The following is a 27,479-nucleotide window of genomic DNA, read 5'->3' as shown; positions in this document are numbered from 1 at the left end:
ATATAATATTTTATGCAACGGGCGTTTAAAGGAGGTAAAACAAGACTAGTGGCGTGGGTAACAATTTGAGGCGAAGCCGAAAATTGTTATTGACGCCACGAGTAGGTATTTTTTGACTCAGTTAAACACCGTTGCATACAATAATTTTTCTACGACCATGCACTTAGTTTTTAATAGTTTTCTTGAACAACTTTCGTGAAATTCACACTGTTTCCTGTATTTTGACGCGTCGGCCTCCCCTCTGTTCCTGCACTCACCCTGTCGCTCGTACTCCCCCGCGCCGTCGCCGGCCCCCGGCGCCCCGCGCACCCACGCTATATCCCTTAAAGGCTTCCTAACAATACTTTAAGAGCTATATCGTATGCGTGGGTGCGCGGGGCGCCGGGCGGGGGCGGGCATCTTTTATGTAGGGTTTTAACGATCTATGCACGACACTGTAAATGACGAATAACAACACGGGAGTAGAAAAATTTATTTAATAGACTATTGAATTGGTACGTCGTCTTTGCACTTACAGAAAGCAAAAAGGACACAGCGACACGATGAGCTATGTGTATCACGCTACCGTGCTTACCTGATTACATGAAAGTCCTAACGCTATAACACGAATAATTCGTAATAGAATGGACACAAATTCATTTCAAACAAATGTCGTAAATACGTTCTGTCATTTTTACTTTCCTATTATTACGACTTCGACTTATAAAGAAGATGGACATGGAGTGGGAAGAAGCTGATATCAAACACAATAAAAATGACGACCTTAGCAAAAACTCGAAATTGCAATACTATTTGTAATACAAAATAATATTTTATTTTTGATAAATTTGCGATTACACGTGCGAAGAGGATTCGTAACTCGTGTCGATTTATCGCCAGTCGTTTCGAATATCCTCTTTTCCGCGCTTGTATCGAAATGTTATATTCAAATAAATTCTCTTTTTTTTCAGATTACCGCCAAGGCAACAGATATTTTATCAAAAACTAGCTTTCGCAATGAACGTCTTTAGGATGGGAAGTCGTACTTGGTGGGGTTTCCCTCCCGTCCACAAGATTTTTGTTTGCAATACTTGGCTGATGGTCTTCGTCAGCCCGATCTGTTTGATTATGCAATTTATATACATGTATATAAATTTTGATGATCTCAATTTTAGAACTTTGGGAACCATGTTTTCCATTATTCCAGCAACTGCCGTCGTAATGGTATGTGACCTGTTGCAACAATGTATCATTTCTTAAGTATGCATTCTGCATTATATTTAAGGCTAAATCAGGAAAAACAAGCTTCAGAGTAAATCTACAATTAATAAGACAATTTTTTATTATTTAATGTACAATGTTTTAGTTAAAGATATTCATTTGCATGATACCGGCTTACCCTCAAATAATGAAACAACTCATGGATAAAATACATCTGTACAATTTTATAGGCAACGAGGATATTTTCATAAAGAAGGTAAAATTATTATTTTTGTACTGCTTTTAAAATATTCGGTTGTTTTGAATGATTCCTCTTTTGTTCTTATGTTCAATTATTTATCTTCACAATATTATGGCAATTACAAAATAGTATTTTATACTGTCGTTTTTTATTTATTTATTGAATACCTAATAAAAGCATAATTACACATTTTTACACAAGACCCATCGTTGACAAAACCTTGAGGAGGTTTGTGTGCCGATGGACATCAATCGATTGCCCAATGTTGGCTCGATACTTCGGGTACATTGGATTCTCTCTTTGCTAGCAATACGTCTTGCTTATGCCATGACAGCTGTTATTGGATACTATTCCACTAGGTGTTATATTTAATAAGTAGGTAGACTAACTGATTGAAATTGAATTTGTGCATTTGTGCATTCTATGTGAGATATAAACAAGGGGTGCTTGTTTTTATTAAGATGCTTGTTTTTACAGAAATTAATCCAAGTCGAACGCTATACCCGTTGGATCACGCTATGCCTTATAACATTCATACTTTTCGACTGGCTTCTATGGATCTTCATTCCTCTAATGAACAATATAAAAAATAAGGAATTAATAGAAAAGCGTGTGGTACGGATGGAAACGTGTTTGTATTTGTGGATGCCGTTTGACTATGGTTATGACTACAATACATGGGCCATAACTCACGCTATGAACGTGTACCTCGTTGGCACTGGATGCTGTGTCTTTGCTCTTTATGATTCTATTAACTTTATTTTCATTATTCACTTCCTGAGTCACATTGACGTATTGAGATATAAGATAAAAACTTATTTTGCTCCAAAACTAGATGAATCTAAAACTAAAATGATGATTGTTGACATTATAAAATATCATTCTTTTATTTTAAGGTAAGTAGCTCGTCTACTTTAAACATTAATAACATTTTACTAGTAGTAGTAGCTTTGTTGTAAGAAATCTAGCGATAAGCTTCATTGGCTTGAAAATACAGCAAAATAATCTATAACGATAAACGTATGCGCTTGCTTAAGTTATTTACAACATTTTTGAGACTTTTTTTTCGTCCGCCTGATGGATAACGCTTACCGTAACCCTATGAAAGATGGTTGAAAATATCTGAATATTATTTTTCCAAAGTTAAAATGGTGAATTTCTGCTATCTGTAAATGTAAATAGTTAGATGACCGTAACGAGAAGAAATTATTCAATGAGGATGTTCTTCTGTTTAGGTACAATTATTTATTATACTTGACCTATGTTTTATGTTCGCTTGTTTCAGCACTTTTAAAGATATGCAAGCTGCGTTTGGCATGAATGTAGCTATAAATTATGCCCACAATCTAATTGTGGACAGTTTACTACTATACCAAATAATGATCGGGGTACGTATATGAATTGTTAGATGGTAAAGGCAGAGGACACGCGTGAAAGCACTTTATCAAGTTTCGTAATGTAGTTATCATTTCCCTAAAGTAGTATCAGTCGATATTGCTAAATTTAGTGGTACTAGGCCAACGTAGTATACATACATACATATATTAATTTAAACTAACATGATTTGCACTTAAAATAATTTAAAGTTATGTAGAAATAACTTTCAATTTTGTTTGCGTTGACGTTGAAGTTACATATTTTCGCAGTTCCAGGGGATTGTAACCTTTGATGATCTTCCTGGTCTTGCTTGACAGAAAGACGGAAGGACGGACGGGCAACAAAGTTATCATAACAGGTTTCCTTATATTAAGGCACGGAACCCTAAAAATCAAGAAAAGTACAATATGGGGGTCGATGTTTAAATAAACGTTATGATAATTTCTATATTTTAAATATCCACACAAAATAGGAACTATGATTCTATAGAGAAGCTTATTTCCTCTTAAGTCAAGCTTACCTCTATAGTCATACTTGGACAGTGTTATGGAATAAGCGATCAAGCGACAGTTAGTTGAAATCGAGAAAATGAGCTAGAAAGATTTGAAATTTGAATCAGTTGTTGTAAGTTCATTTATAAAGCAAAAAAGTTAATTTTGACATTGAACCTATAAAAGTGTTCATAATTTAAATAGAAAAAAAAATAACACCATACCTATTCTAGTTTCGAAGTTATTAACGTTTTTCCGCTTGATTCTTTATTGAACTAATACTGTGATGAGGTTAATTTATTTCGCCGTAGCGTACTATGAGACATATTTTGTCGCTTGATTCTTTAATGCAAATTGTTAGAGGTAAAGTGAATACTGGAATAAAATAAAATTCCATATATTTGAGTAAATAGTGCTATTATAAATAAATCTCAACAATGTTTTCCTCCACAATGATTAGGACTAATCCGTCTAAGAATTTAGTTTTGTTGTGCAATCAACTTTTTTTAATAAATGTCAAAAAAATCAGCATATATGGCAAAATTGCCATTGTATTGTAACTAATAATAATTCATTAGTACTAGCCAGGATTACACACATAAGCTATTATGATATAACAAAACCGCTTGATACTTAGTTCTCATTAAGCGAAATATCCTGCAATTTCAAATATGTAACAACGAATTAAACGACACCATTAGGGCGGTTAAATCGATATTGCGTTTATAAATCATCAAAACTTTAAACCAAAACGAATTAATAACATCTTTATGGCGTTTAACTCGATTTTGCGATTTAGAATATACGCTTATTATAATTTGTAAAAGTAAATTTGGCGTTCAATTCGTTTTTACGTAACGACTTAGTACACAGGGCCATACAAATTTTAACGTGTCGCTTGATTCTACCCCTTAAAATAAGGCTGTAAGCATGATTTTTCAACAAAGAAAGAGTCAATACTATAGATTATCACATTTATATCCGAACTGCATTCATAACTTTTTTTTCGGATTTTGGCGCTTAGTTCGCTATTCCATAACACCGTCCACTTGATCTGTGCCTTTTTTTAACCTTACGCTTTACACGGGAGTAATTTAAATACCTATATCTTTTAAATGTACTGTAATTATAAATATTAACCCTTGCTCTGTATATTTTCTTTAATATCAGAACGAATTTTCATACTAAAAACCACAGGGAAATTATTCAGAAATGATTTGAGGCATTCTGAATGGTGACCTTTTTTTCAACCAAAATATCACGGTTGGCGCATGATAGATCATACCCATAACTTTTCATAACTGGAAATTACAAACTGAATAGGCCCCCGGCTCCGCCTGTGTCATCTTTTGTCTGTATTAATTTCCCTCTAGTCTCTCCGGCTTTTCTCAAATAAAAATAACCAATGAAGGTAATGAAACTACCTACAGGAATCTGATACTACTCCAAGGTACCACTAGCTGTACACAATTCTATTTTGACAAATTCTATTTTATCGAATTGTCAACAGACCAAGAACTGACAGAATAAAAACCTAGAATAATTTGTTGGTTGCCTGAAAATAGCGTACCTATATACTCTTCTCTGATAAAATAAACAGAGATATATTAGTACCTACATAAAAATACGAGTATGTCATCCTGATAGTAAATATCCTAATATTGACGGTACGTTAAATTTGAATGCGTCATTTGGAGACTATATCAACGAAAACATCAATTGCAATATTAATTTGCATGACATGCATACGCATATTACGAGGGGCGTTCAATAAGTAATGATAATGAGTATTAAAACATAAGAATGTACAGGGTTGAGCGGATTAACTGTCCTATTGTAATACATGTCGTTATCTATTTCAATATAACAGATTTCTATTCCATTTTAAATCGGCAGTTTAATGCCCTTCACGGATTCTAAAAGACACTTCTATTACAGTCTGTTTAATTATTTTTTTATAACAAAATTGAAAAGTATTTACAGTTGGAAGTTATGACAGCGAACATTGCAGATTGGGCGAGATATTCAACTAACTGAAAAAAGTTAATATACAATATTGCTTTGATATTGCATACCAAAAATCGTTTATAGAAGTATTTTTCTTCTGAAATCAAGTAAAAATTTTGTAGGAATTGGATGGTTTGTGTCAGTAAAGTAGCTACAAATAACCATGGGCGAATCATACAAAATTGTGCTTAAAATTATAAAATATTCAATAACATAATATAATTGAAGAGGGGACAACATTTTGCATACTGCAAAATAACCAAGAACTAAGGGACCTAAACATAAAGGATAATTTATGTATGTACGTTGTTTCTTTTGAAAATGTGAGGGCTAGATACAAAATGCTATTTACGCAGCACGATGGCCATTTTTCAAAGAAAATGCATTTCAATTTCAGGAGTTCAACAAATGTCAGACTGATGTTGAGTATGGTGTTATATTTAGGGATAGAAACGAAGATATTATAGCTATAAATTTATTCAAAAGAGAAACTCAGTCAGACCACATCTTCATGAAGAAAAGTGCCATTTTCGTCGAAATTTTTAGGCTGATATTTTATCTTCAAACGTACGCTACGCATTTTTAGGTAACTGATAACTATTAAAATTTACATATAAAAATAAATGCAAAGTTTTATTGAGATGGCAAAAGGCTAAAACTGGCATTTATTTTGGGGTCGGGTAGTCAAGTATTGCATGACTTAGCAGATGAGGTCGTGCGTGCCGGGTCAAACTCCTTCTACAGCAAAATGCCTAAAATTATGCAAGTTAAAGAAAAGCAAATAAAATATATTAAATAACACTTTAAAACTTAAGATGTTATGGATATAAATCATAGCACTACTTTTCACATCATCGTGTTTTTAAATTTTATACCACTTTTTAACTAGGACAGTTATTCTGCCCAACCCTGTAAGTATCCTTATATTTTTATAATTAAAAGTAACTCTTTTGTGATTTATTTACATATTTAATTTTTTCAATTATTATTTTTTTGCCCCCTTTAAAAAATAAAATCTTAACGATAGCCTAAATACTATGTCAGTAAGCACTTCACTTGATTATACTTCAGAGTAGCGATTATATTACAATTTTATTTAAAGGTCGGGTATAAAATATTAATGATCCTTATATTACCTTCAATATTAGGTATGTCACTTGTAGCTTTAAATACACTAACTTGAGCAGCACCCTTGGCAATTTGAGGCTTCGGCCCTGTCGGCTGTCATTTTGAAGGCCAAAAACTTTATTATTTGTTTGTTTAAAATGTTCTTGTTGTAACTAATCATTTTTTAATATTAAAATGATTGTATGTTCTTCTTTAATACTAACTTTTGTTTCCAATCTATATTCTTAATTTTCGTGATAATCTGTAAAAATCGTGAACATGACCCAAAACAGCACCTAGATTTTTTTTTGGATACCATACCGTTTGAAAATGTATCTATACGAACTTTTTTATTGCTGTTACTAACAAAGGATAAATCCAACTTTAATTTAAAGTATGATTATTTTTGATATTCATGTCAGAAATGAACTCACGACATGTCAAATATTCATGAAAACATGCTCTTATTTTACTGAAAATTTTCATCCCCCACCTTGTATCAATTATTTACATATCAAAGAAAAACAAATAAAAGTAGTAAAAATTTTAATCATGCAATTTCACTTTAATGAGTACTGCTACATGGAGAAGTTAAGAAAAATTAAATCAAGATACAGGAACATATCCATTCTCATTATTTTTTGAACGTCCCTCGTATAAAAATATAGTGTAAATAATATAGTAAGATGATTTTTTATCAATCTTTTCATATCAGTAGGTCTGTTCATGAAAATAAATGATTCTTCAATAAAACAAGTATAACTAATTACCTATGTCAAATCAATTTGATACCTAGTTGTTCATCGTGCAAGATATTGTTACGCTGCCAACGCACACCATTTAATGAGCCAACTTCTGAAACTAATCAGTCATTATGCCGTTTTATACTGGCAACTTATGTATATCTTGCGGTCTGAGTGAAAATTTCGTTGTCGAGTTTCAAAGCACATTACGGTTAACAATGATGCACATTATTCATATAAGTATAAATTAATTTCGGCATCTACGAACTATGTACATTCTACATTGTATAAGTATGATCAATCAATCAATCACTTACGCAGTAGGTGCGATGTACCTAAATGCTTGTTTGTGTACGATGTACATGTAATGTACAGGTTGGAAATATTATAATACTATTCTCAAATTATACATTCTATTAATATTATACATTCTCATGCAAGCATGCCTTTGATATTATTATCTTAATAGGATGTTATTACTCAAATGTTCTCAACAGTTGACAATCGCTTCATTTGATGTTTGAGTCACACACTAGCGTTTTTTTGGACTCGTAAAATGCCTTAAAATTGCACCTAAAGCTTGAGTTACTATATTAGTATCTAGATAGTCAAATTAGCTTCGACTTCGTAAGAAAATTACTTCCGATGTTCGAAACTATAGCCAGTCTACGAAATATCTGCTGCAACAAATGGCCCCGGGTGATATTAGGCTTGAGCGGTTCCAGATGGTGCTTTTCGTCTAGACAAGTTTAGATTTCATCGCTAGAAATGTCTTTATTTTCGTACTATTTGACTAACTTTTATTTTATAGGATTTATTCACTAATCAAATTATGTCTTATGAGGTAAATGACTCACTTGGTGTAAATGCATTGAAGATAACTTCAAAATGTAACATTTATGTAGTATTCTTTCTTTTTTTTTGTGCATGCATGTATTGTATTAATGTAACTATTTAGCTTATCAATTTTATGTTTTTTTTTACACGAGTATTTAAGTGTCTTGATTTTGTTTCAGGATAAGGCAAATAGGCTTTCATATGTTATAATGATGCAGTTTCACATGGGAGGCCTGATACTAATGTCGCTTGCTTTAGAACAAATACGTATTAAGGTAAATTTCATGTGGTCGTTTTAGTATTAAGCATTAGTTTTAGCAAGCAAGTGCCAAAGCAAAAAAAATCTAAAAATACTGTTGAGTGTGTTGTTTTAGATATTATGATAAGCGATAAGAAAATTTGAGCTTAAGCAGCAAAGTATCTTTTTGCTACCGCATTTGACAACCGCTCTGGCGCAGTCGGTAGTGACCCTGCCTGCTACGCCGCGGTCCCGGGTTCGAATCCCGGTAAGGGCATTCATTTGTGTGATGAGCACAGATATTTGTTCCTGAGTCATGGATGTCTTCTCTGTATATAAGTATTTATATATTATATATATCGTTGTCTGAGTACCCATAACACAAGCCTTCTTGAGCTTACCGTGGGCCTCAGTCAATCTGTGTAAGAATGTCCTGTAATATTTATTTATTTATTTTATTTATTTATTTATTACTATCGCACTTTGCACTGGAAAATACCAGAAAATGTCCGTTAAACCGAAATAGAGTTAGTTTTGTACATACTGAATGTTAGAATTTTCATAATAATTATTAAAGGTAATAGAAGTTAACTTAATTATACTTTACTTAATAAGTTTTCTCGAAAAATTCCAAGAAATATTGAAAAAGTTAATGTAATTATTGAAAGACGAATCCTCGACTCCTTTTTTGCGTTATAATAAATATTTAAAAAAAAAACCTTTATAATTGGTGCTTATTTTCAAAGACGGATGACCTGCCTCTGCTGTTGTACAGCGTGCCTTGGGAGAAAATGTCGGTGCCTAATCAAAAGTTACTAGTGCTAATATTGCGCCGAATGCAGGCACCCTTGGTTTTCAAGGCGTCTGGTGGTCTGAGAGCTGGAGTGAAGCCTCTGGCATCGGTGAGTATATATAGATGAAGAAAAACGGGACATATTTCCAGAATTACATACGTTTGACTGTATTTGAGATAATCGTAAGGACGTAGCAGTGATCAGGGGTGGCATACCGGTGTCAGTAACATTGCTGTGCACGAATGCGAGGCAGTATAAGCTGCGTATTATTACAAATTCATCAACTAATTGCGTTGTAGCGGCGCATAAAACGAGTTTTCAAAATGGTACTTTTGAAATCTTGTGAGATAACTGTTTACATTGTGTGATATAGACGGGTATTTATACATTAAGTAAATTTAATTAATTAATTAATTATAACACCTTATCGTATCTTAAAATAGACGTTTCAGCTGGGTTGGATCAGATACAGTTATAAATAACTGGTACACCAGCGGAGTAAACAAACAGTAAACAACACTGAAACCCAAAAATAACTGTCCGCTCACTAACGATGACCGACGCCTCCGTTCCTGGATTAACATATTCAGTGCCAACGCGTGCTACGCGCTACGAGCGTACCTAGTGCCGTAGCCGAATGGCATTTCTGCGACGCGAAACGAAAACGAAACGCCGTGAAAGGTAGTCTGGCTCTGTCACGCCAATACGCAAGAGCGATAGAGGTAGATAGCTACGAATGAGATATTATCGTGATCGTTTCGTGAGCGTTTGTGCATTCGGCTACGCACACTGATAATATGGGGAAATACGCATTGTAGCAAAAAATGCCTACGGGCGGAGAACCCGATATCGCGTCAGCGGCACTGAATGTGTTAACAAGCCGCGGGGGGTGTTTAACATTAGGTACTCTTCTGTCCGAGGTTACTAAATGTCTATGATTACTACACTTTCCCTTAATGCTCTAGAGTTAATTTATCATACCAAGTGTCATATTCCGTTTGATTTCAGATTCTTAAATCAACATTTTCGTATTATGTTATGTTGAAATCTAGTATGGAATAAAATATGTAGGCACTTAAGGCACCAAGCACCAAGAGGGTACCTGAGGCAGCTGACAATATTGACGATAATGTAGTAGGTAATTTTTGCTTTATAATTTTGTTGCTGATTGTACCTATCTGCATTTAAGTACTAAGATACTAAGATTCTTAGAAATATACTTAATCATTGGACCTTATTGCATTCATAATTAAAATGAGTAATAAAATATTTATGATTACTACACTTTCCCTTAATGCTCTAGAGTTAATTTATCATACCAAGTGTCATATTCCGTTTGATTTCAGATTCTTAAATCAACATTTTCGTATTATGTTATGTTGAAATCTAGTATGGAATAAAATATGTAGGTACTTAAGGCACCAAGCACCAAGAGGGTACCTGAGGCAGCTGACAATATTGACGATAATGTAGTAGGTAATTTTTGCTTTATAATTTTGTTGCTGATTGTACCTATCTGCATTTAAGTACTAAGATACTAAGATTCTTAGAAATATACTTAATCATTGGACCTTATTGCATTCATAATTAAAACGAGTAATAAAATATTTGCGTTCAAATATTATGTTTTTCTTTAATCTTCACTTTCATCGCTATGATGAGTGGGAGTACTCGTAACATTATATTTAGTTTTAAGTTTTACAAGTTATAATTTACCTATAAGTTTTACAAGTATGCGTAGGTAGAACGAGCTTTACACGAGTTCTATATTTATTCAATGAGTGGGCAGCGAGCAAGGAAATAGCAAGCTCTACGGAACTCTGAAATCATTCACGTAAAGATTACACTTAACAGTCTAGGATGTGTATGACTGTATATATACTATGTAATAAGTACTAAATCTATTGGTTTAGTAAAAAGTATACATTTGTGGGGTATTAATATTTTAATGTAGGCAGCAGTGACGTCATCTATCTATTATCTACGAAAACTTTAAACGGTTATAAAATCTGAAAAATCTTTCAATCCGCGGCAAGAGTAAAATGAGTCTCGACTTTATCATGTTCCATTTATTAACGGTGCAAGTTGAAGTGACAATCTATCTCTTAATAAGTGTTACTTTCCTTTTATAGATCCTTTCATTTGCAGTTGTAGTTCAAATAAACACTCGATGAAACCTATGTAGTCGTGACACACGTTACTTTTACGTGGATTCACCCTCACCCTACTTATGCTGAAATTAAAATTGTTTATCATTGAAGTTATCATTGCCTACCTACCTGTATTTTCTTTAACCAAAATTTTGCAAATGATAGCGCAATGCCAATTATTTGTAGTGGGTATTTAAAGAAGGAGATAAAGTAACATTTGGCATTTTGCCTTAAATTATTGTGCTACTACAAATACATACTGTTACTTTAATACAAGCGTAGACAACACTACCTCGAGACACGGTTATCATTACGAATTCCAAAGTTGTTAAATGCAGTTCTTGAGCAGAGCTTTACTCGACTTGCCAAAACGAACGTTTGTCGTTCATGTGGATAAAATCACAAGTTGTCGAAAACATACAATCATCTGTCAAAATAATTGGATATTTGAAATCTACAGTCTGGAAACGTGTTAAAAATGTAAAGTAGTAATAAAACAAATTTGATTTATGTTTCATTCTTTGTAAAATAAATTCGCTTTTGTTATACGGTTGATAGGATCAATATGCGATAATATTCACTGTTTGAGTTTAAAATGATGCGACTTTGTAAGTTAATGTGAGTCAAATGAGGCCCCTTGTTACTGTGTAGCATAAGGATGATAGCATCCTTATGCTAATTGGAGCCATGTATAATATAATGTTGTAATTTTCAAAGATTTATACAAGTACTTACCGATATCTTGTTTCCAAGGCAGTGAAAATGCTAACTGAAGTTAACTATTCTAGGATGAACTAACCTTAGTGTGTTCTATGTATTTCGATGCCAGCGTCATCTAGGGAACAATCTGCATACCAATGTTTAATTCATGCCTTGAAACTGTGATAGATTAATGTTCACGCGATCTAATTCGACACCACCGACATCTATCGGGAATTTGGTTAACATTCTGCGTTTCAAGTTTGTGTCATGCAACAAAACGCAATAGTAATAATGACTGGGTAGCGAAATCGTAACACATCGTAAATCCAATCACGCTATGGACCATGCTTATGCTTTGGATAGACAGGTTGATGACACATGTTATTTGAAATACAGTGGAAACTGGATAAGTGGAATCGCAAGGGACCGGCTGTTTAGTTTCGCTTATCCAGGTTTTCCATTTATCCAGTTTTCCACTTATTTTAGTTAGTCTATCTCGCGGCGACATACTCCCGCGGCCATCATGTGCTAGGCCTACTGGTTCAAATAAAACGTTTTCTCACTTACAGAGGCTCTCGCTTATAGAGGTTGTCGGTGCTAGTAATGTCGCTTATTAGAGGTCAAATGAATATGTATATTTTATTTAATATGCATGTAGATATAAATAAACAAAAAATAGGTTTGTGATCCTGACTTCAAAAAGCAATACTGTAAATAACCTACAATACTGTTATACAAAACAATATTTTTCCTTTGTTTTGAAGTAACTTATACACAAAATCACTCCTAATATTTATTTATGCAAGAGAAACCAGTATGGTTAAATAAATCAATATACCGATTGTACTTTAATGAAAAAATCAGATTTTTTTTAATTTATCCCGAAGAGATAAACACTTGATTGTGTGCTAAGGCATTGCTTATCCAACAGCACGGTACCGCACCGCAGATAAAACTAAACTGAACGATGTGTAATCTCATACAAAATATATAGTTTAAACACAAACCATAATGTTAACGAAATAAACTACCCTCCTTGTGGTGGTTTATTAAAAATACAAATTTTATAACGCCAAGCTTTTCCACTCATAGAGGTTTCGGAGACGACTGCTTCCAGTTGCAGAGGTAAAAATAAGAAATTTACGAAAAAATGGATTCCGCTTATAGAGGTCCCAAAATTCCTCTTATAGAGGTAATTCGGTCCTGAGGGACTGGGACCGAGAGTTTGGGTCCACTTAAAGAGGTTTTCCACTTACCCAGGTTCCACTTATCCAGTTTCCACTGTATTTAATTCCGTTAGGCAGCAAAAACTATTAACTCGTGTAAAACAAATTATCTGCGAATGTGATGATGAAAATATAAAACTTTGTACATCATGAATGAATTTACGAGCAGTGAAGTGATTTCGAAGCCACTGGCGAGTGAGCTTTCCAAAACATGAAAGTTTTTCCTAACTGCTCGTCCATAAAAGAAAACGGGTGAGCGACTGAGCACGTCGCAAAAATATTGGTCACATCGGACCAACTTTCTTAGTGGTGTCTCCACTTTCGTTGTGAATGTCTTTCGCCAATACGTTTTGTGCTAATTCCGAATATGACTTGTCAAAACGCAAGTGCACTGCTCACCAAGGCTGTCCTGTATCAAAATATAAGGCAAGGAGGGTGATTATAACCTTATCCATACTAATATTATAAATGGGAAAGTGTGTTTGTCTGTTTGTTTGTCCGTCTTTCACGCCGAAACGGTTAGACGAATTGGAGTGATTTTTTAAGTGGAGATAGTTGAAGGGATGGAGAGTGACATAGGCTACTTTTTGTATCTTTCTGACTCATTTTCTAATTTAACGCGAGCGAAGCCGTGGGCAAAAGCTAATACCTATATATGTATAACGTTTCCTTAACATGTTAGAGAAAAGTAGTTCGTTTCAACATTTTATAGTCGTTTCTATTTTTTGTTGTAGGTAATACTAACCAACAGCTATGGCAACAGGTATCATCTCCATATAATTTATATTGTTAAAACTTGCAAATACAATCCCTTGCTAATTAGACAATCTGTTAGCGTACCCTTCCGCTTAAAAATACCAAAAAAGGATTTGTATTACATTACCTTATCTCCCAATCCCAATCTGTAGCAGCACTCAAGAATAACCTTAAAAAACTATGGCTTTCCGACACTTAATTTTTTTTTTTATCGGATTGTTTTTTTTTTTTTCTTTCTTTTCTCTCTTTTTCTTTTTCTTTAATTTTTATCTTTTTTTTTTTTATTGTCGTCTTGCTTTGTGGTTCGAATTAATATCCATATACTTTTTGGTCTAAGTACCTATATAAATATATATTTTATGAGTATTTGTTTATTTATTATTATATTATTATATATGTATATATTGGTGTATTAATGTAATTGTATATGTATATATTTGTTACCATGTGTATACAAAATTTGCATTTAATTCTTTTAGTGGTTGTACATTTTTGAATTCGTCACTCATCGTTAATTCGCTTCTACTCATTTCCTCAAAGGTTGACTGGAAGAGATCCCATTAAGGGATAAGTCCGCCTACATTGTATATTACTGACTCTGTAACTGTGTCTCTTTTGTTGCCTTTATGTACAATAAAGCTTATACATACATACATACATACCTTATACACATGAGATAAAACCATGTATGTATTTGCGTTTTATTTTGTGAGAAAAGATAAACATCTCTGTAATGTAATGTAAAAGGCTCGGTTAAAAATAACGGCAAAACAAAATGTAATGGGAAATAATAATCCATGAAATGGTTACGCAAAATTTCTTCCCCGTCACTACGTAAGGAATTATTAATCATTCAGGTTCTTATCAACCGAAAGTGGAATAAAATAAGGCTGTTATGAGACAGAAAATATTTTCGAAGATTCAAAGTGTATTTTTAAAATAAAAATAATATAAAAATTACATAGTTATTTAATAATGAATCCGCAATAACTAAAGCATGGCTAAATTTTAATGAAAGCTTAATTGTCAACCACTATCACAAATGCGTTAGATCCACTTGCACCAACGAAAATGGAGGGTTAATCCGAGGGTTAACCCACAATTTTATATGGAATTTGATGGATGACAGCCCACTAACCCTGAGTTGTGATTGGTGCAAGTGGGCCTAATAGCTATAGTAAACCTATGCTTTCTTAGGCCCACTTGCATCAACCACTTAACTCAGGGTTAGTGGTCTGTCATCTGTCTAATTCCATATAAAATGGTGGGTTAACCCGTTTTCGGTTGGTGCAAGTGGCCCTTAGGGAATCTATTTAGTACAAAGACATTTGCCACTATCAAAGAAAAACTCTAAATAACAAAATGTCGCAACGCTACGAAAAATCATGTACTTACTCTAGTTTCTTTCTTAAACGATTGGGTTTCAACCAAGCCCTCAGGTAGGCAAAGACCCGTGTGGCGAAATGGTTGTTTGCGGATGCAGGAAAAGTCTCTACCTATCGTTGCGTATACTGCTCTTCTTGTTTTTATGACACAGGAAACAAAACAACACTGAATTGTTACATCATAGGTGTTTACTTAGTATGGCAAAAAGTTTTTGCCACTGTTTTTTTTAGAAATTAATGAATGTTGGAAGTTGTTTTTATTTTAGGAATATAGAGGTGTACATACAGTTGGTTCGTAAAGACATGTGACTCTATTTAATTATGATTTATGAATTCATGCAACCGACTAAAAAACATAATTTCAATATCATCATCATCCTCCTTGCGTTATCCCGGTATTTGCCACGGCTAATGCCTGGGGACCGCTTTGAACCCAAAGTTCGTTGATATGTATCTAAATACATAGGTATTTATCTACTAAAGGAAGGTATTAAGAAGAAAATGTGTAAGATAATCATCCTGGGCCAGGAATTGTTATTATTTTCATTTGTTATTCAAAAAGGAGTTACAAAATAAGTGTTTATCAATACGTAATTCAGAAACAACGTAATTCAGGCAACGAAAATCAGAAAGTAAACAAATAAATTATGTAGATGATTTTGTATTTGAAACTGAAGGTAAGTAATTCTTTTGTACTTAATTATTTAATTTTTGAATTGGTATGTTTTTGTTTATTAATTATGCAATTGACGATCATAATATGATTTTTTGTGATTTGTTAAGAATCGGGCCATCTTAGGCGCCACTACCGTATAAGGCGTAATTTTGTTGACAAATTTTTCGAGTCAACGACTCCACTTTAGGCATTACACACAGAGTCTGTATACACCGTGTTTTTATTGAATTCCGTTAACTTTAAGGGAAGGTTGTTTAGGTCAAATACAATTAATTTATCTAAGAAACTAGCGTCCTAACTCTTATAATTTCGAATTATTAAAAAAATATGTATATTACTCAACACTTTTGAAATATGCCGTCAGACACATGACACTGTCTTTAATTTTATAATTAAGGTCCGTCACACTAATTAATTAATTTATTTTGTACGGAAACCAAAGACATTTTTTTCGATTTTAACAAAAAGCTATATATACAGGTTGGTTCCGGATGATGAACCTAACTGCGTGTCAAATTTAAAGAAAAAAAAACACTGGTGTAGAATAAGTATAACTATTTTCTGTACGTTCTGGTGCGGTGGCCTGGCAATGTGGTCTGTCAGGCCAATTTGTCTGCGGCTACGCCAGGTGCGAGCGACCGAAAGGGCTTAATTGTACAACTTGATTAACTTCCAATGCTCATGATTGTACTAATGAACCTAGTTGATGCACATGTTGGAAAGTTAGCAATGGTTCTAAATTAAACTACTACTCAGCAGACCGCACATGCAATTCTTCTAATACTCGTACTTCTGAAGACGCGAAGTTGTGTCTGACAACGTTTCTTAATTTGATAAACAAATTAGCAGTATTTTCTCGATCTTTATAAATTTGATTGAAATAGCTACCATACAAGGCAAAAGCATGTTGTAAGCGACATTCTCGTGGGATGTCCCAAAAAGATGTGCAGATATGTAGCTGTAAGGAATTTCAATGGGAATGGGAGTTAATAAAGGAAGGAAATTATATGAAAAGTAAACGTGAGATATCTAATTCCCTATGTAATACCTATTTATCAAGCCCCTATCTTATACTTTTAAACGAGCCATTCTTGTATATTTATTTATTTATATATACCGACGATCTCGGAAACCGCTCTAACGATTTCGCCGAAATTTGTTATGTGGGGGTTTTCGGGGGTGAAAAATCGATCTAGTGTAGCCTTAGATCCCGGAAAACGCGAATTTTCGAGTTTTCATGAGTTTTTCTTTCGCGGTAGTAAACGTAAAATATGGTCGTTAATTTCGCCGCGCGCGCATCGATTCCGCTTAGCTCAGTCGTACGAGGTCGGTCTAATGTACGCAGATAGATCGTAGGTGTCAGGGTTTCGAATCCCGGCCAGAAATAAAATTTTTGTCTTTTGTCTTTTTTTTTTATTTTTGTATTTATAAGAGTTTTTTTAGACTTATATTGACCGGGATATAGACCGTGATTACCTTTTTGATTTTTGTCGAGCTCCCGATATTTCGACGCAGTTGCATGCATCATGATCACGGAAAACTGACGAAGGCGGGTGGATGTTAAAGTTGTATAGACAGCGCGCGATCTACCCTCCTTCGCGCGCGTCGGCTGCGTTCACTTTCAGCGTTACCACTGGTCGCGTTCACACTCGATGGTCTGTCCAAACACACTACACTCACAGTGTCACTACGTTTGTTCAATTCTGACTTCACCGGTTTTCAAAATTTCAATCGTGAGGATGGCTTCAAACTATCTAATGTATGGAATCCAGTGATTTGTTTGTGTAAAAAACCGGTGAAGTCAGAATTGAACAAACGTAGTGACACTGTGAGTGTAGTGTGTTTGGACAGACCATCGAGTGTGAACGCGACCAGTGGTAACGCTGAAAGTGAACGCAGCCGACGCGCGCGAAGGAGGGTAGATCGCGCGCTGTCTATACAATTTTAACATCCACCCGCCTTCGTCAGTTTTCCGTGATCATGATGCATGCAACTGCGTCGAAATATCGGGAGCTCGACAAAAATCAAAAAGGTAATCACGGTCTATATCCCGGTCAATATAAGTCTAATGAAAATAACCGTGAATCATTCAAAACTCTTAAGAGTTTTTTTATCTAAAGACGTGATATATTAAAATAGAACCGAGCGAAGCTCGGTCGCCCAGATTTAATATTTATGTACAAAACATGCTTACAAAAAAGTTTCAATGGGAATTAAAAACAAATTAAAGGGTGATTGTTTTCTCTTGGAAACAGCAGAATTGGTGAATTCGTGCCATCCATATTGTCCAGTGCGACATAAATACGACTGCAATCGCAATCACTGTAATGTATAGCGATGAAAGCCTCATGATCGCTGTTTATTTGCCCATTTAACTGCTATCTGGATTGCTTTTGGAATGGACGTTGTTCCGAGTTAAATGCGACACTATTATCCTTCACTATAATCCTTTACCTACATCTTTATGTTAAGAAAAACATTTTTTGACACAAAACGTACGTAATTGTGTAGTTTATTAACCCCCGACGCAAAAACGACGGGGTGTTATAAGTTTGACGTGTCTGTCTGTGTGTGTGTCTGTCTGTCTGTCTGTCTGTCTGTTTGTCTGTTTGTCTGTTTGTCTGTTTGTCTGTCTGTCTCTCTGTGTGTGTGTCTGTCTGTGGCACCGTAGCTCCCGAACGGGTGAACCGATTTTGATTTCGATTTCGTTTTTTTTGTTCGAAAGCTGAGTTAGTCGGGAGTGTTCTTAGCCATGTTTTATGAAAATCGGTCCACTATGTCGCGGTCGGGGGTTTTTTCAAAATTTTAAATTTGGTTAGGTTAAATATTTATAAAGTAACTTGTATTGCACATAATAAAACATGAAATAAATAAATATTATAGGACATTCTTACACAGATTGACTGAGTCCCACGGTAAGAAATACGAGGTCATGCCAACAGAAGTTAGATACTCCATGGTTATTTGATTGATACTGGCCAGTTATACACCAATGTAAAGGTAGGTTATCTGCTTATAAATTTAAAAATGGAACACTTGGAAATTCTTAGGATTCCTTTTTTAATTATTTTTTTTCTAAATAATTTTGGCGGGAATTTTCCGCAACAATGGAGCTTACTCGACGTGATTTTCGTGTTATGATATATAATATGACTTTAAAAAAGGTTTAACACCTCAAGAGTGTTTTGAACTTTTAGTCTCGACTTTTGGAGAGTCTGCGTGTTCACGTGCAACTGTTTTCAATTGGTTTGCTGAATTTAAAAGAGGACGGGAGAGCTTTGAAGATGAGGCGAAGACCGGACGGCCGCCAACCGCAGTCACTGAAGAAAATGTAAAGACTGTGGAAAAAAATATTCGTGCGAACCGACGAATTACATATGTAGAGCTCGAGCGTGAACTGGGCATTGGATCAGCAGCATTGCAAACTATAATTCATAGTAAACTGTCTCTTCATAAGCGTTGTTCAAGATGGGTGCCGCACAAGCTCACCGATTTACAGAAAGACCGTCGCGTGGATTGGTGCAAATTTATGATAGATAAATTCGACGCAGGCGAGAACAAAAACGTATATGATATACTTACAGGTGACGAAACATGGCTATATAACTACGATCCCGAAACAAAGCGACAGTCCACAGTATGGTGTTTTGAAGATGAGCCGACGCCAACAAAATGTCGCCGAACCCGAAGCACACAAAAACAAATGGTTGCCTCATTTTTCTGCAAGACGGGACATATTGCTACAATAGTGCTAGAAGATCAAAAGACAGTTAATTCAGAATGGTATGTGATAGTTTGTGCCCCAAGAGTACTGTCAGCTTGGTGTGATAAGCGGCCGAAGTCAGGAACCCGGCACCTGCTCTGGCACCACGACAACGCTGCCCCGCACACTTCCGCTAGAACACTTGACTATTTCAGCTCAAAAAACGTGACTATTCTGCCCCACCCCCCATATTCCCCTGACCTAACCCCCTGTGATTTTTATCTTTTTCCTAAAATTAAAGAAAAATTAAAAGGAAGGCGATTTGAGAACAAAGAAGATGCGTTGGCTGCGTATAATTACGAAATTTCTGAGGTGTCTAAAGAAGAGTGGTCATCGGTATTTTCTAAGTGGTTTAGACGGATGAAAACGTGTATACGTGTTCACGGTGAATACTTCGAAAAAATAGATAGCTGTAATAAAGAATAAAGTATGTAAATTTTGAGTACCTATCTAATTTCTTTTGGCATGACCCTCGTATACATAAAAAACATCCATGACTCAGAAACAAATATCTGTCCTTATCACACAAATAAATGCCCTACCGGGATTCGAACCCGGGACCGCGGCTTAGCAGGCAGGGTTACTACTACCCGCTAGGCCACACCGCTAGACCGGTCGTCAAAAAAAAATGGACTTAATGACTTCTTAGCGAGCCTGTTTAATAGTGCACATAGTGTCCATATCGACAGAGTTTATTTATTATTGAACAATTAAAAAAATGCGATCTTAATGTGGTATAAAAACAACGTACGTGTTATTTAAAAGGAAAAGCAGGTCAAGTTCGAATTCGGTTTAAAGTGGAAGATTTAGACTTATCTAAAGTTGTAGGGGGGCGGAATGAGACGCCAAGTAGGTACCAGTGGTTTATTGGTTTTCATACAAACAAATATTATATCATACAAAGTGGGGTAAATACCTAGCTACAAAACATAGGTACTAGTGAGCATAGGGCGGTACGCATCGGCGTTCTCACCCCTTACGGGCCGAGTAAGGGGATGTCCACTGCAAGTCCAAAGGCCAACCGAGTATGAACTTATGTGCGGTCCGTGTAGACGGTCTCGACCCGCGCTCATTTGGTGGTTAACCTTGGGGATAGCAGAGGCCGTCTCCCAAGCTAGACCGCTAGCTAGAGAATGACTGATTGGCGGCCGCGCGGCGCCTTTTATTACGGTTTTCCGCGCCGCCCGCTCTTCCCGCGCCGCTCGGAGTTCTTCACGCGCGCTCGGGTCGATCGGTCCGCTGATCGTGACAGGTAGTGATGTGCGAGCAAGAAAGTATTCGGATCCGCGCGCTCGCGCGTGATGTTATTTTGTCTCGCTACATTCTCCCCCTCTGGTACTCTTTGACGTCCCGTGAGAGTACCAGGAATAACAGGATCTATGTTGTCTCTCCCTCTGGTACGTATGCAGACGAGATAGTATCAAAACGTGTGTAGATCGGTTTATACTCCAGTTCCATGGAGTTGACGAAACACTGTACTGCTCTGCTTGTGAGGGTTTGTGAGAACCCTCCCCCTGGAGTGAAGCTGGTCCAGTAGTGTTCAACAGCATTGATAACTAAACAACTTCCTTTGCACATGATACGTTGCTTGCATCCTTATTTCTATTCCAGAAAATATTGTAGGGTAGGTGCAATTTCTTCTTTGACGTTGAGGGTAGTTGTCATTCATGGGCCCCACGTTGGGCGCCAGAATGTAGGGGGGCGGAATGAGACGCCAAGTAGGTACCAGTGGTTTATTGGTTTTCATACAAACAAATATTATATCATACAAAGTGGGGTAAATACCTAGCTACAAAACATAGGTACTAGTGAGCATAGGGCGGTACGCATCGGCGTTCTCACCCCTTACGGGCCGAGTAAGGGGATGTCCACTGCAAGTCCAAAGGCCAACCGAGTATGAACTTATGGGCGGTCCGTGTAGACGGTCTCGACCCGCGCTCATTTGGTGGTTAACCTTGGGGATAGCAGAGGCCGTCTCCCAAGCTAGACCGCTAGCTAGAGAATGACTGATTGGCGGCCGCGCGGCGCCTTTTATTACGGTTTTCCGCGCCGCCCGCTCTTCCCGCGCCGCTCGGAGTTCTTCACGCGCGCTCGGGTCGATCGGTCCGCTGATCGTGACAGGTAGTGATGTGCGAGCGAGAAAGTATTCGGATCCGCGCGCTCGCGCGTGATGTTATTTTGTCTCGCTACAAAGTATAATTGTGTACAGCGCCATCAATTTGTTACTCGTAATTATCTAATTTGCTCGTCGGCTCCAAAATTAGGCAAACTAAATTGGCATGTCTTAGGTTACGTAGGCTGTGCTGTTCATATCGATAGTTTCAGAATAGTATTTTATGCAACAGGCGTTTAAAGGAGGTCAAAAAAGACGAGTGGCGTTGGTAACAATTTGAGGCGAAGCCGAAAATTGTTATTAAGACGCCACGAGTATTTTTTGACTCAGTTAAACACCGTTGCATACAATACTTTTTCTACGACCATGCACTTACTTTTGAATAGTTTTCTAGAATAACTTTCGTGAAATTCGCACTGTTTCCTATAAGTATTTTTTTGACTTGTTCTCTGCAATGTTTCTGCACTCACCCTGTCGCTTCAGTCCCCGCGCCGCCGCCCGCCACCGGCCGGCGCCCCGCGGCCCGCTATATCCCTTAAAGGCTACCTAACAATGCTTTAAGAGCTATATCCCTGAAAGGCTACCTAACAATGCTTTAAGAGCTATATCGTATGCGTGGGTGCGCGGGGCGCCGGGCGGGGGCGGGCATCTTTTATGTAGGGTTTTAACGATCTATGCACGACACGGTAAATGACGAATAACAACACGGGAGTAGAAAAAAGGTTTTAATGACGTATACTCAATAATCATGACTACCTATTATTTTCTTTGCATTTCCTGGTAAGATTTTATCTGTCAAACTGATGTCAATTTAGTTCGTCTGATCCTGGAAGCGACTGTGGGTAAAAGTCGCCGTCAATAGAATTTGTGAACAATGTAAACAAACCTTGTAGTCAAAATGTCTCTAATTTCCATTCTAACTCATCAGATACTGGCTAAACCCATGTATTATTTAATCATTTCATATCACATTGTGATCCTCAACCTTCAAAAAAAAATTAATATATTTAAAAAAATTATCTTTTATGTAGGGTTTTAACGATCTATGCACGACACGGTAAATGACGAATAACAACACGGGAGTAGAAAAAAGGTTTTAATGGCGTATACTCAATAATCATGACTACCTATTATTTTCTTTGCATTTCCTGGTAAGATTTTATCTGTCAAACTGATGTCAATTTAGTTCGTCTGATCCTGGAAGCGACTGTGGGTAAAAGTCGCCGTCAATAGAATTTGTGAACAATGTAAACAAACCTTGTAGTCAAAATGTCTCTAATTTCCATTCTAACTCATCAGATACTGGCTAAACCCATGTATTATTTAATCATTTCATATCACATTGTGATCCTCAACCTTCAAAAAATTAAAATTGTTCTAAAATATTGATATTTTATATTTATGATGGTTTGTTTACATTGCTGACAACTTCTATTGACATCGTTTTTAGGGTTCCGTACCAAAAAGGTACAACAGGAACCCTTATGGTGCGACTCTGTCCGTCTGTCTGTCCGTCTGTCACATTCCTAAATATCTCGAGAACTACTAATGCTATCAACTTGAAATTTGGAATACTTATGAACATTGTAAACCTCTACAAATAGAAAGTATAATTTTTTTAAATATATTAATTTTAATTGTAGAAAATGGCCAAAATGAAAGGGGGCAAACTGTAAATTTCAAGTTACTAGGTCAAGTGGGGTATCGTTGGAAAGAACTCAAATTGAACGTAAATAAGCTATTTTTTATAATTTTTTTGTTGTTGGAAAAAAAGAATTTTGAAGGAAAATGTAAAAAAAAATACCGTTCCCCCCTTATCTCCGAAGTTTACCAACGAAAAATTATGAAAATTTTATTAAACATTGGTTTTATGCTATATATTACAGGAAAAATATAATCGTGTTTGTATTTTGAATACTTTTTTTTTAATTCACAAAAAGCTTTTCAGATTTTTACTTTCAATTTACCCACCCTTGCGGATGTATATTGTACTTCAAATTAATACGAGATGTTACGTAAACCATCTTCTGTCCAATAAAGTAAAAACTGTTTAAATCGGTTAACATTATAAAGAATTATCCCTGAAAAACCAGGTCGCGCAAATTAGTTAGCAAATTGACCGGGAGATGGCGCTATACACTATAATACTCATTAGTGCCTATACTTTTGTCTTCTAGTCAAGTCATTAGAGTTATATGAAAATATGAGATTATTTTTACTAGGTAGTTTGAAAGAAAGTTTGTACGGAACCCTCGGTGGGCGAGTCCGACTCGCACTTGGCCGGTTTTTTTTTATAGTCAGTCCAAGATACGACAAGGTTTTTGACACGAGAGGTTAGCTAAGTACTGTAGTTCTCATGATAATTGGATTTACGACAGACATATAAGTAGACGGACTGTGTCACGCTACAAGGGTTCCTTTTGTAACTTTCTGATACAGATTACCTACAGAATCTTAAGTATGAAGACATCATAGGGGCCTAGTTGTGTAACTTTACTATTGTGCACGCATTGAATTGTAATTGGCATAATACGTTCAAAATGTCTAATAGACTCTCTAAATTAATTATAGAAGACACCAATAATTAATTTACAAACTATAGAGCTAATAACCATGTCTGTTTAAAAGTGATACACTTTACTTTGTGTGTTACCTTATTAAATAAATTAGTATTGGGGACACCTTACACATATCAACTTAGCCCCAAATTAAGCAAAGCTTGTACAGTCAACTACAAAGAGATGTATCCATGTTAGTCTTACAAAATGGAGGAACTTTTAGTATGCAAAAATTATTTACCCTTGCTTCGTGACATTTTCAGTATCCGACAAATCTTACACAATCATCGATTCGTTTAAAGTGTTATAATTATGTATCCAACCAAAGTTCCTATGAATGTATATCTGGAACCTTCATTTATTATTATGTCATTACAAATATAAGTCATATTTAAATATTCTTAAGAAATGTATCCATTTTGAATAGTTTGCCAGACGCCAATAAAGAAGTATTATTTCTCCAATAACATGAGATAGATGTATGCAATGACAAGTCTGCACTGCTTTCGTGACTTGTCAGTGTCAGTCAGACGTTAAAGCGGTCATTGTAATCACACATAGGTCAAAATCTTCTTTATAACAGATTACGGCACACAGTCCAAGGGAGATAGACAAAGAGGGCTACGGAAAAAGGCATGCAATTTATAGAGCCACGAACTCCGTCTTGTTACGCCTTACTATCATTATCAAAAAATCCGGGCGCCTGGCAGCTGTTCAGTGATGTTTGTGGAAGCTACCTAGGAAAATAGGTTTGCAATTTAAATTGCAATTCAAAGAACTAACTAAAGGGATTTCTTGGCTAAGTATATCAATTGCAAACTTATTTTCTTATTAGCTCATACACCCACCGCTGAATTTATTAATAATTTTACACTTATTAGACAGATTACATAGGTATATAAATTGCATACCTTTTTCCGTAGCTAGTTCTCCGTCGATACGTTATTTTAACGAATAGATGCAATGGCGAACTGAATTAAGACGCAAGAGGAGTGGTCAATTCTCCACTTACAAACTTACAAATGCTCTCGACTATTTCCTCCTGGTTTTTGAAACTAGAGCAATGATTTTTTCAACACAGAATACCTTTTATTATTTTTAATCTGTATCTGATCGTTTTGATCGTTTTGATTTTTTAATTTTGAAAGATGATTTTGATTTTGATTTTGATTTTTGATTTTGAAGTACTCGAAACCGACGAGCGTGTATGAGAAACTTTATGAAAGTGTGTGAAGCGAAAGTGATTTGTCAGGATCGTAGTAAATGGAAATCCGTGATCTCTGCCTACCCCTCTGGGAAACAGGCGTGATTGTATGTATGTAATTTTGAAAGACGCTAGAGCCCATCAAAAATTTCCAAAAACGGCCTTATTGATTATGGCGCAAAAAAAGGTGTGATATTCAAAATTAGTAAACATTAGCCAAAAAAAAAATAACAAAAAAATTCTCAAATTTTGTTCCGATTGTCGAGTGCGGCACCTCAATAGACAACTGATTTCTATAAACCTAGATAATAACAAGAGTATATTTAACTAAAATTTCCATTTCCTTTGCTTGTGACCTTTCCATTTTAGCATTTTAGCTCCTGTTGCGTAACAAACTACGTAAAGAATACATTTTTGTTTTCAAATTTGAAAAATCTTTTGTTTGGATTCTGTTCTGAATTTAAAGATATTTGCTACATTTCTTTGTAACATTAGGAGTTCACCTTCATTTGTCAATAAACTGAGATAGGCAATAAAAGAGGTTTGTAAGTGTACATTAAGAGGAAACGTAGTGGGATACATCATTGTTGCATATTAAACGAGTCGATAATAATGTAAGGTTTGATTGCTACTAGAAATGTTACGAACCAAGGGTAATTCATTAATGCAAATGAAAATTTACTTAATTTTGTAAGACTAACATGGATACATCTCGTTGTAGTTGACTGTAGCGACGATATACATACTTAAATAGATAAATACATACTTATATACATATAAAACATCCATGAATCTGGAACAAATATGTGTGTTCACCACACAAATAAATGCCCTTACCGGGATTCGAACCCAGGACCGCGGCTTAGCAGGCAGGGTTACTACCGACTGAGCCAGACCAGTCGTCAAACTATTATTTATATTGTATTTTAATATTATTAATATATACCTAGGAGACTGTACCTACTATCAAAAACACTGCGGATTACCCTTTTTGAACTGACTTTAAGAGATAATAAAAGACAATACACCCACATTGTATTCCCAGTTAAATAAATACCACCAAAATGTATCACGACATTTTGGTGATTTGTGACAAGGGGTTTTCAGCGATATCCTTTCGTTAATTTACACATAATACTTTTCCAATAAGAGAAATTCCTTTTCCATTGAGTATCTCAAGTCCGGAGTCTGAACACCTTTATTTTATCAAATCTTCGGGAATAATCCCATTTCGCAAGGGCGGGTAAATACGCTGTATTTACACGTTCCCGAGCCGATCGATTCGTATGACATTTGGGATTTGATCGTGTTAGCACAAGCGTTTCAAGTCTTGCATCTCAGTTGAAGTTTTGGCGTTGAATAACTTTCAAAGGTACAAAAAAAAAATATTACATCACTGCCTGTTAGATCGTATCGTGTGTGAGTGACACGTACGATACTGGTTGATATTCTCGGATGTAATTTCATTAATCTTGATATAAAAATAAAGAAAATAAATATATCTTCTTCAATTTTCAGCCTCTCAGGAAAACAACCCGTAACTAAACCATTATAATCTCAACATATGAAAACAAACACTAGTTAGACGAATCTTCATAATGATAAATAAATATGTTAACACGTTGAAAAGGTCTTGTTTATATTCAAGCCTTGTTTTATTGAATTTCTTGCGGCTATAAGCCCGACCTTAGGTAAAAGCTCGTCGCATAAAAGGAAAACAAAAAGGTTACGTTCATTAAACTTGGCACTTCCAACACGATGAGGAGTTTTTAATTATATTTCTGTGGGTCGTAGTCTACACCTTATGTTTTATTATTACAAATGGTTGCATGTACGAGTACCGTTCAGTGTCCCAGTTCTCGACTTCAAAGAAAAAATGTACTGATTGGATCTTTGTCCATTTTAAATATA

At 35.6% G+C, this 27,479-nt stretch overlaps 1 protein-coding gene across 1 annotated transcript; it reads left to right on the top strand.

Moving 5' to 3' along the window:
* Positions 1 to 717: 717 nt before the first annotated feature.
* On the top strand, positions 718 to 10,161 carry LOC125230521. Its single transcript, XM_048135700.1, has 8 exons — positions 718 to 794; positions 951 to 1,203; positions 1,346 to 1,456; positions 1,919 to 2,337; positions 2,727 to 2,829; positions 8,183 to 8,278; positions 8,988 to 9,143; positions 10,044 to 10,161. Exons 1-8 carry the CDS (start codon positions 718 to 720, stop codon positions 10,095 to 10,097), a joined length of 1,269 nt encoding a protein of 422 aa, XP_047991657.1. The 3' UTR covers positions 10,098 to 10,161.
* Positions 10,162 to 27,479: the final 17,318 nt, after the last annotated feature.

This window comes from Leguminivora glycinivorella, chromosome 1, assembly GCF_023078275.1.
Source record: "Leguminivora glycinivorella isolate SPB_JAAS2020 chromosome 1, LegGlyc_1.1, whole genome shotgun sequence".
Lineage (NCBI taxonomy): Eukaryota > Metazoa > Arthropoda > Insecta > Lepidoptera > Tortricidae > Leguminivora > Leguminivora glycinivorella.
This window is presented reverse-complemented; position numbering and strand designations above follow the sequence as displayed.

Bases quoted from the DNA above. Each gene is read 5' to 3' on its own strand.
- LOC125230521 (XM_048135700.1), top strand. From the start codon at position 718: ATGGAGTGGGAAGAAGCTGATATCAAACACAATAAAAATGACGACCTT. The intron at 1,204-1,345 runs GTATGTGACCTG...ACAATGTTTTAG, and splicing joins CAGCAACTGCCGTCGTAATG to TTAAAGATATTCATTTGCAT. The intron at 2,830-8,182 runs GTACGTATATGA...ATTTTGTTTCAG, and splicing joins TATACCAAATAATGATCGGG to GATAAGGCAAATAGGCTTTC.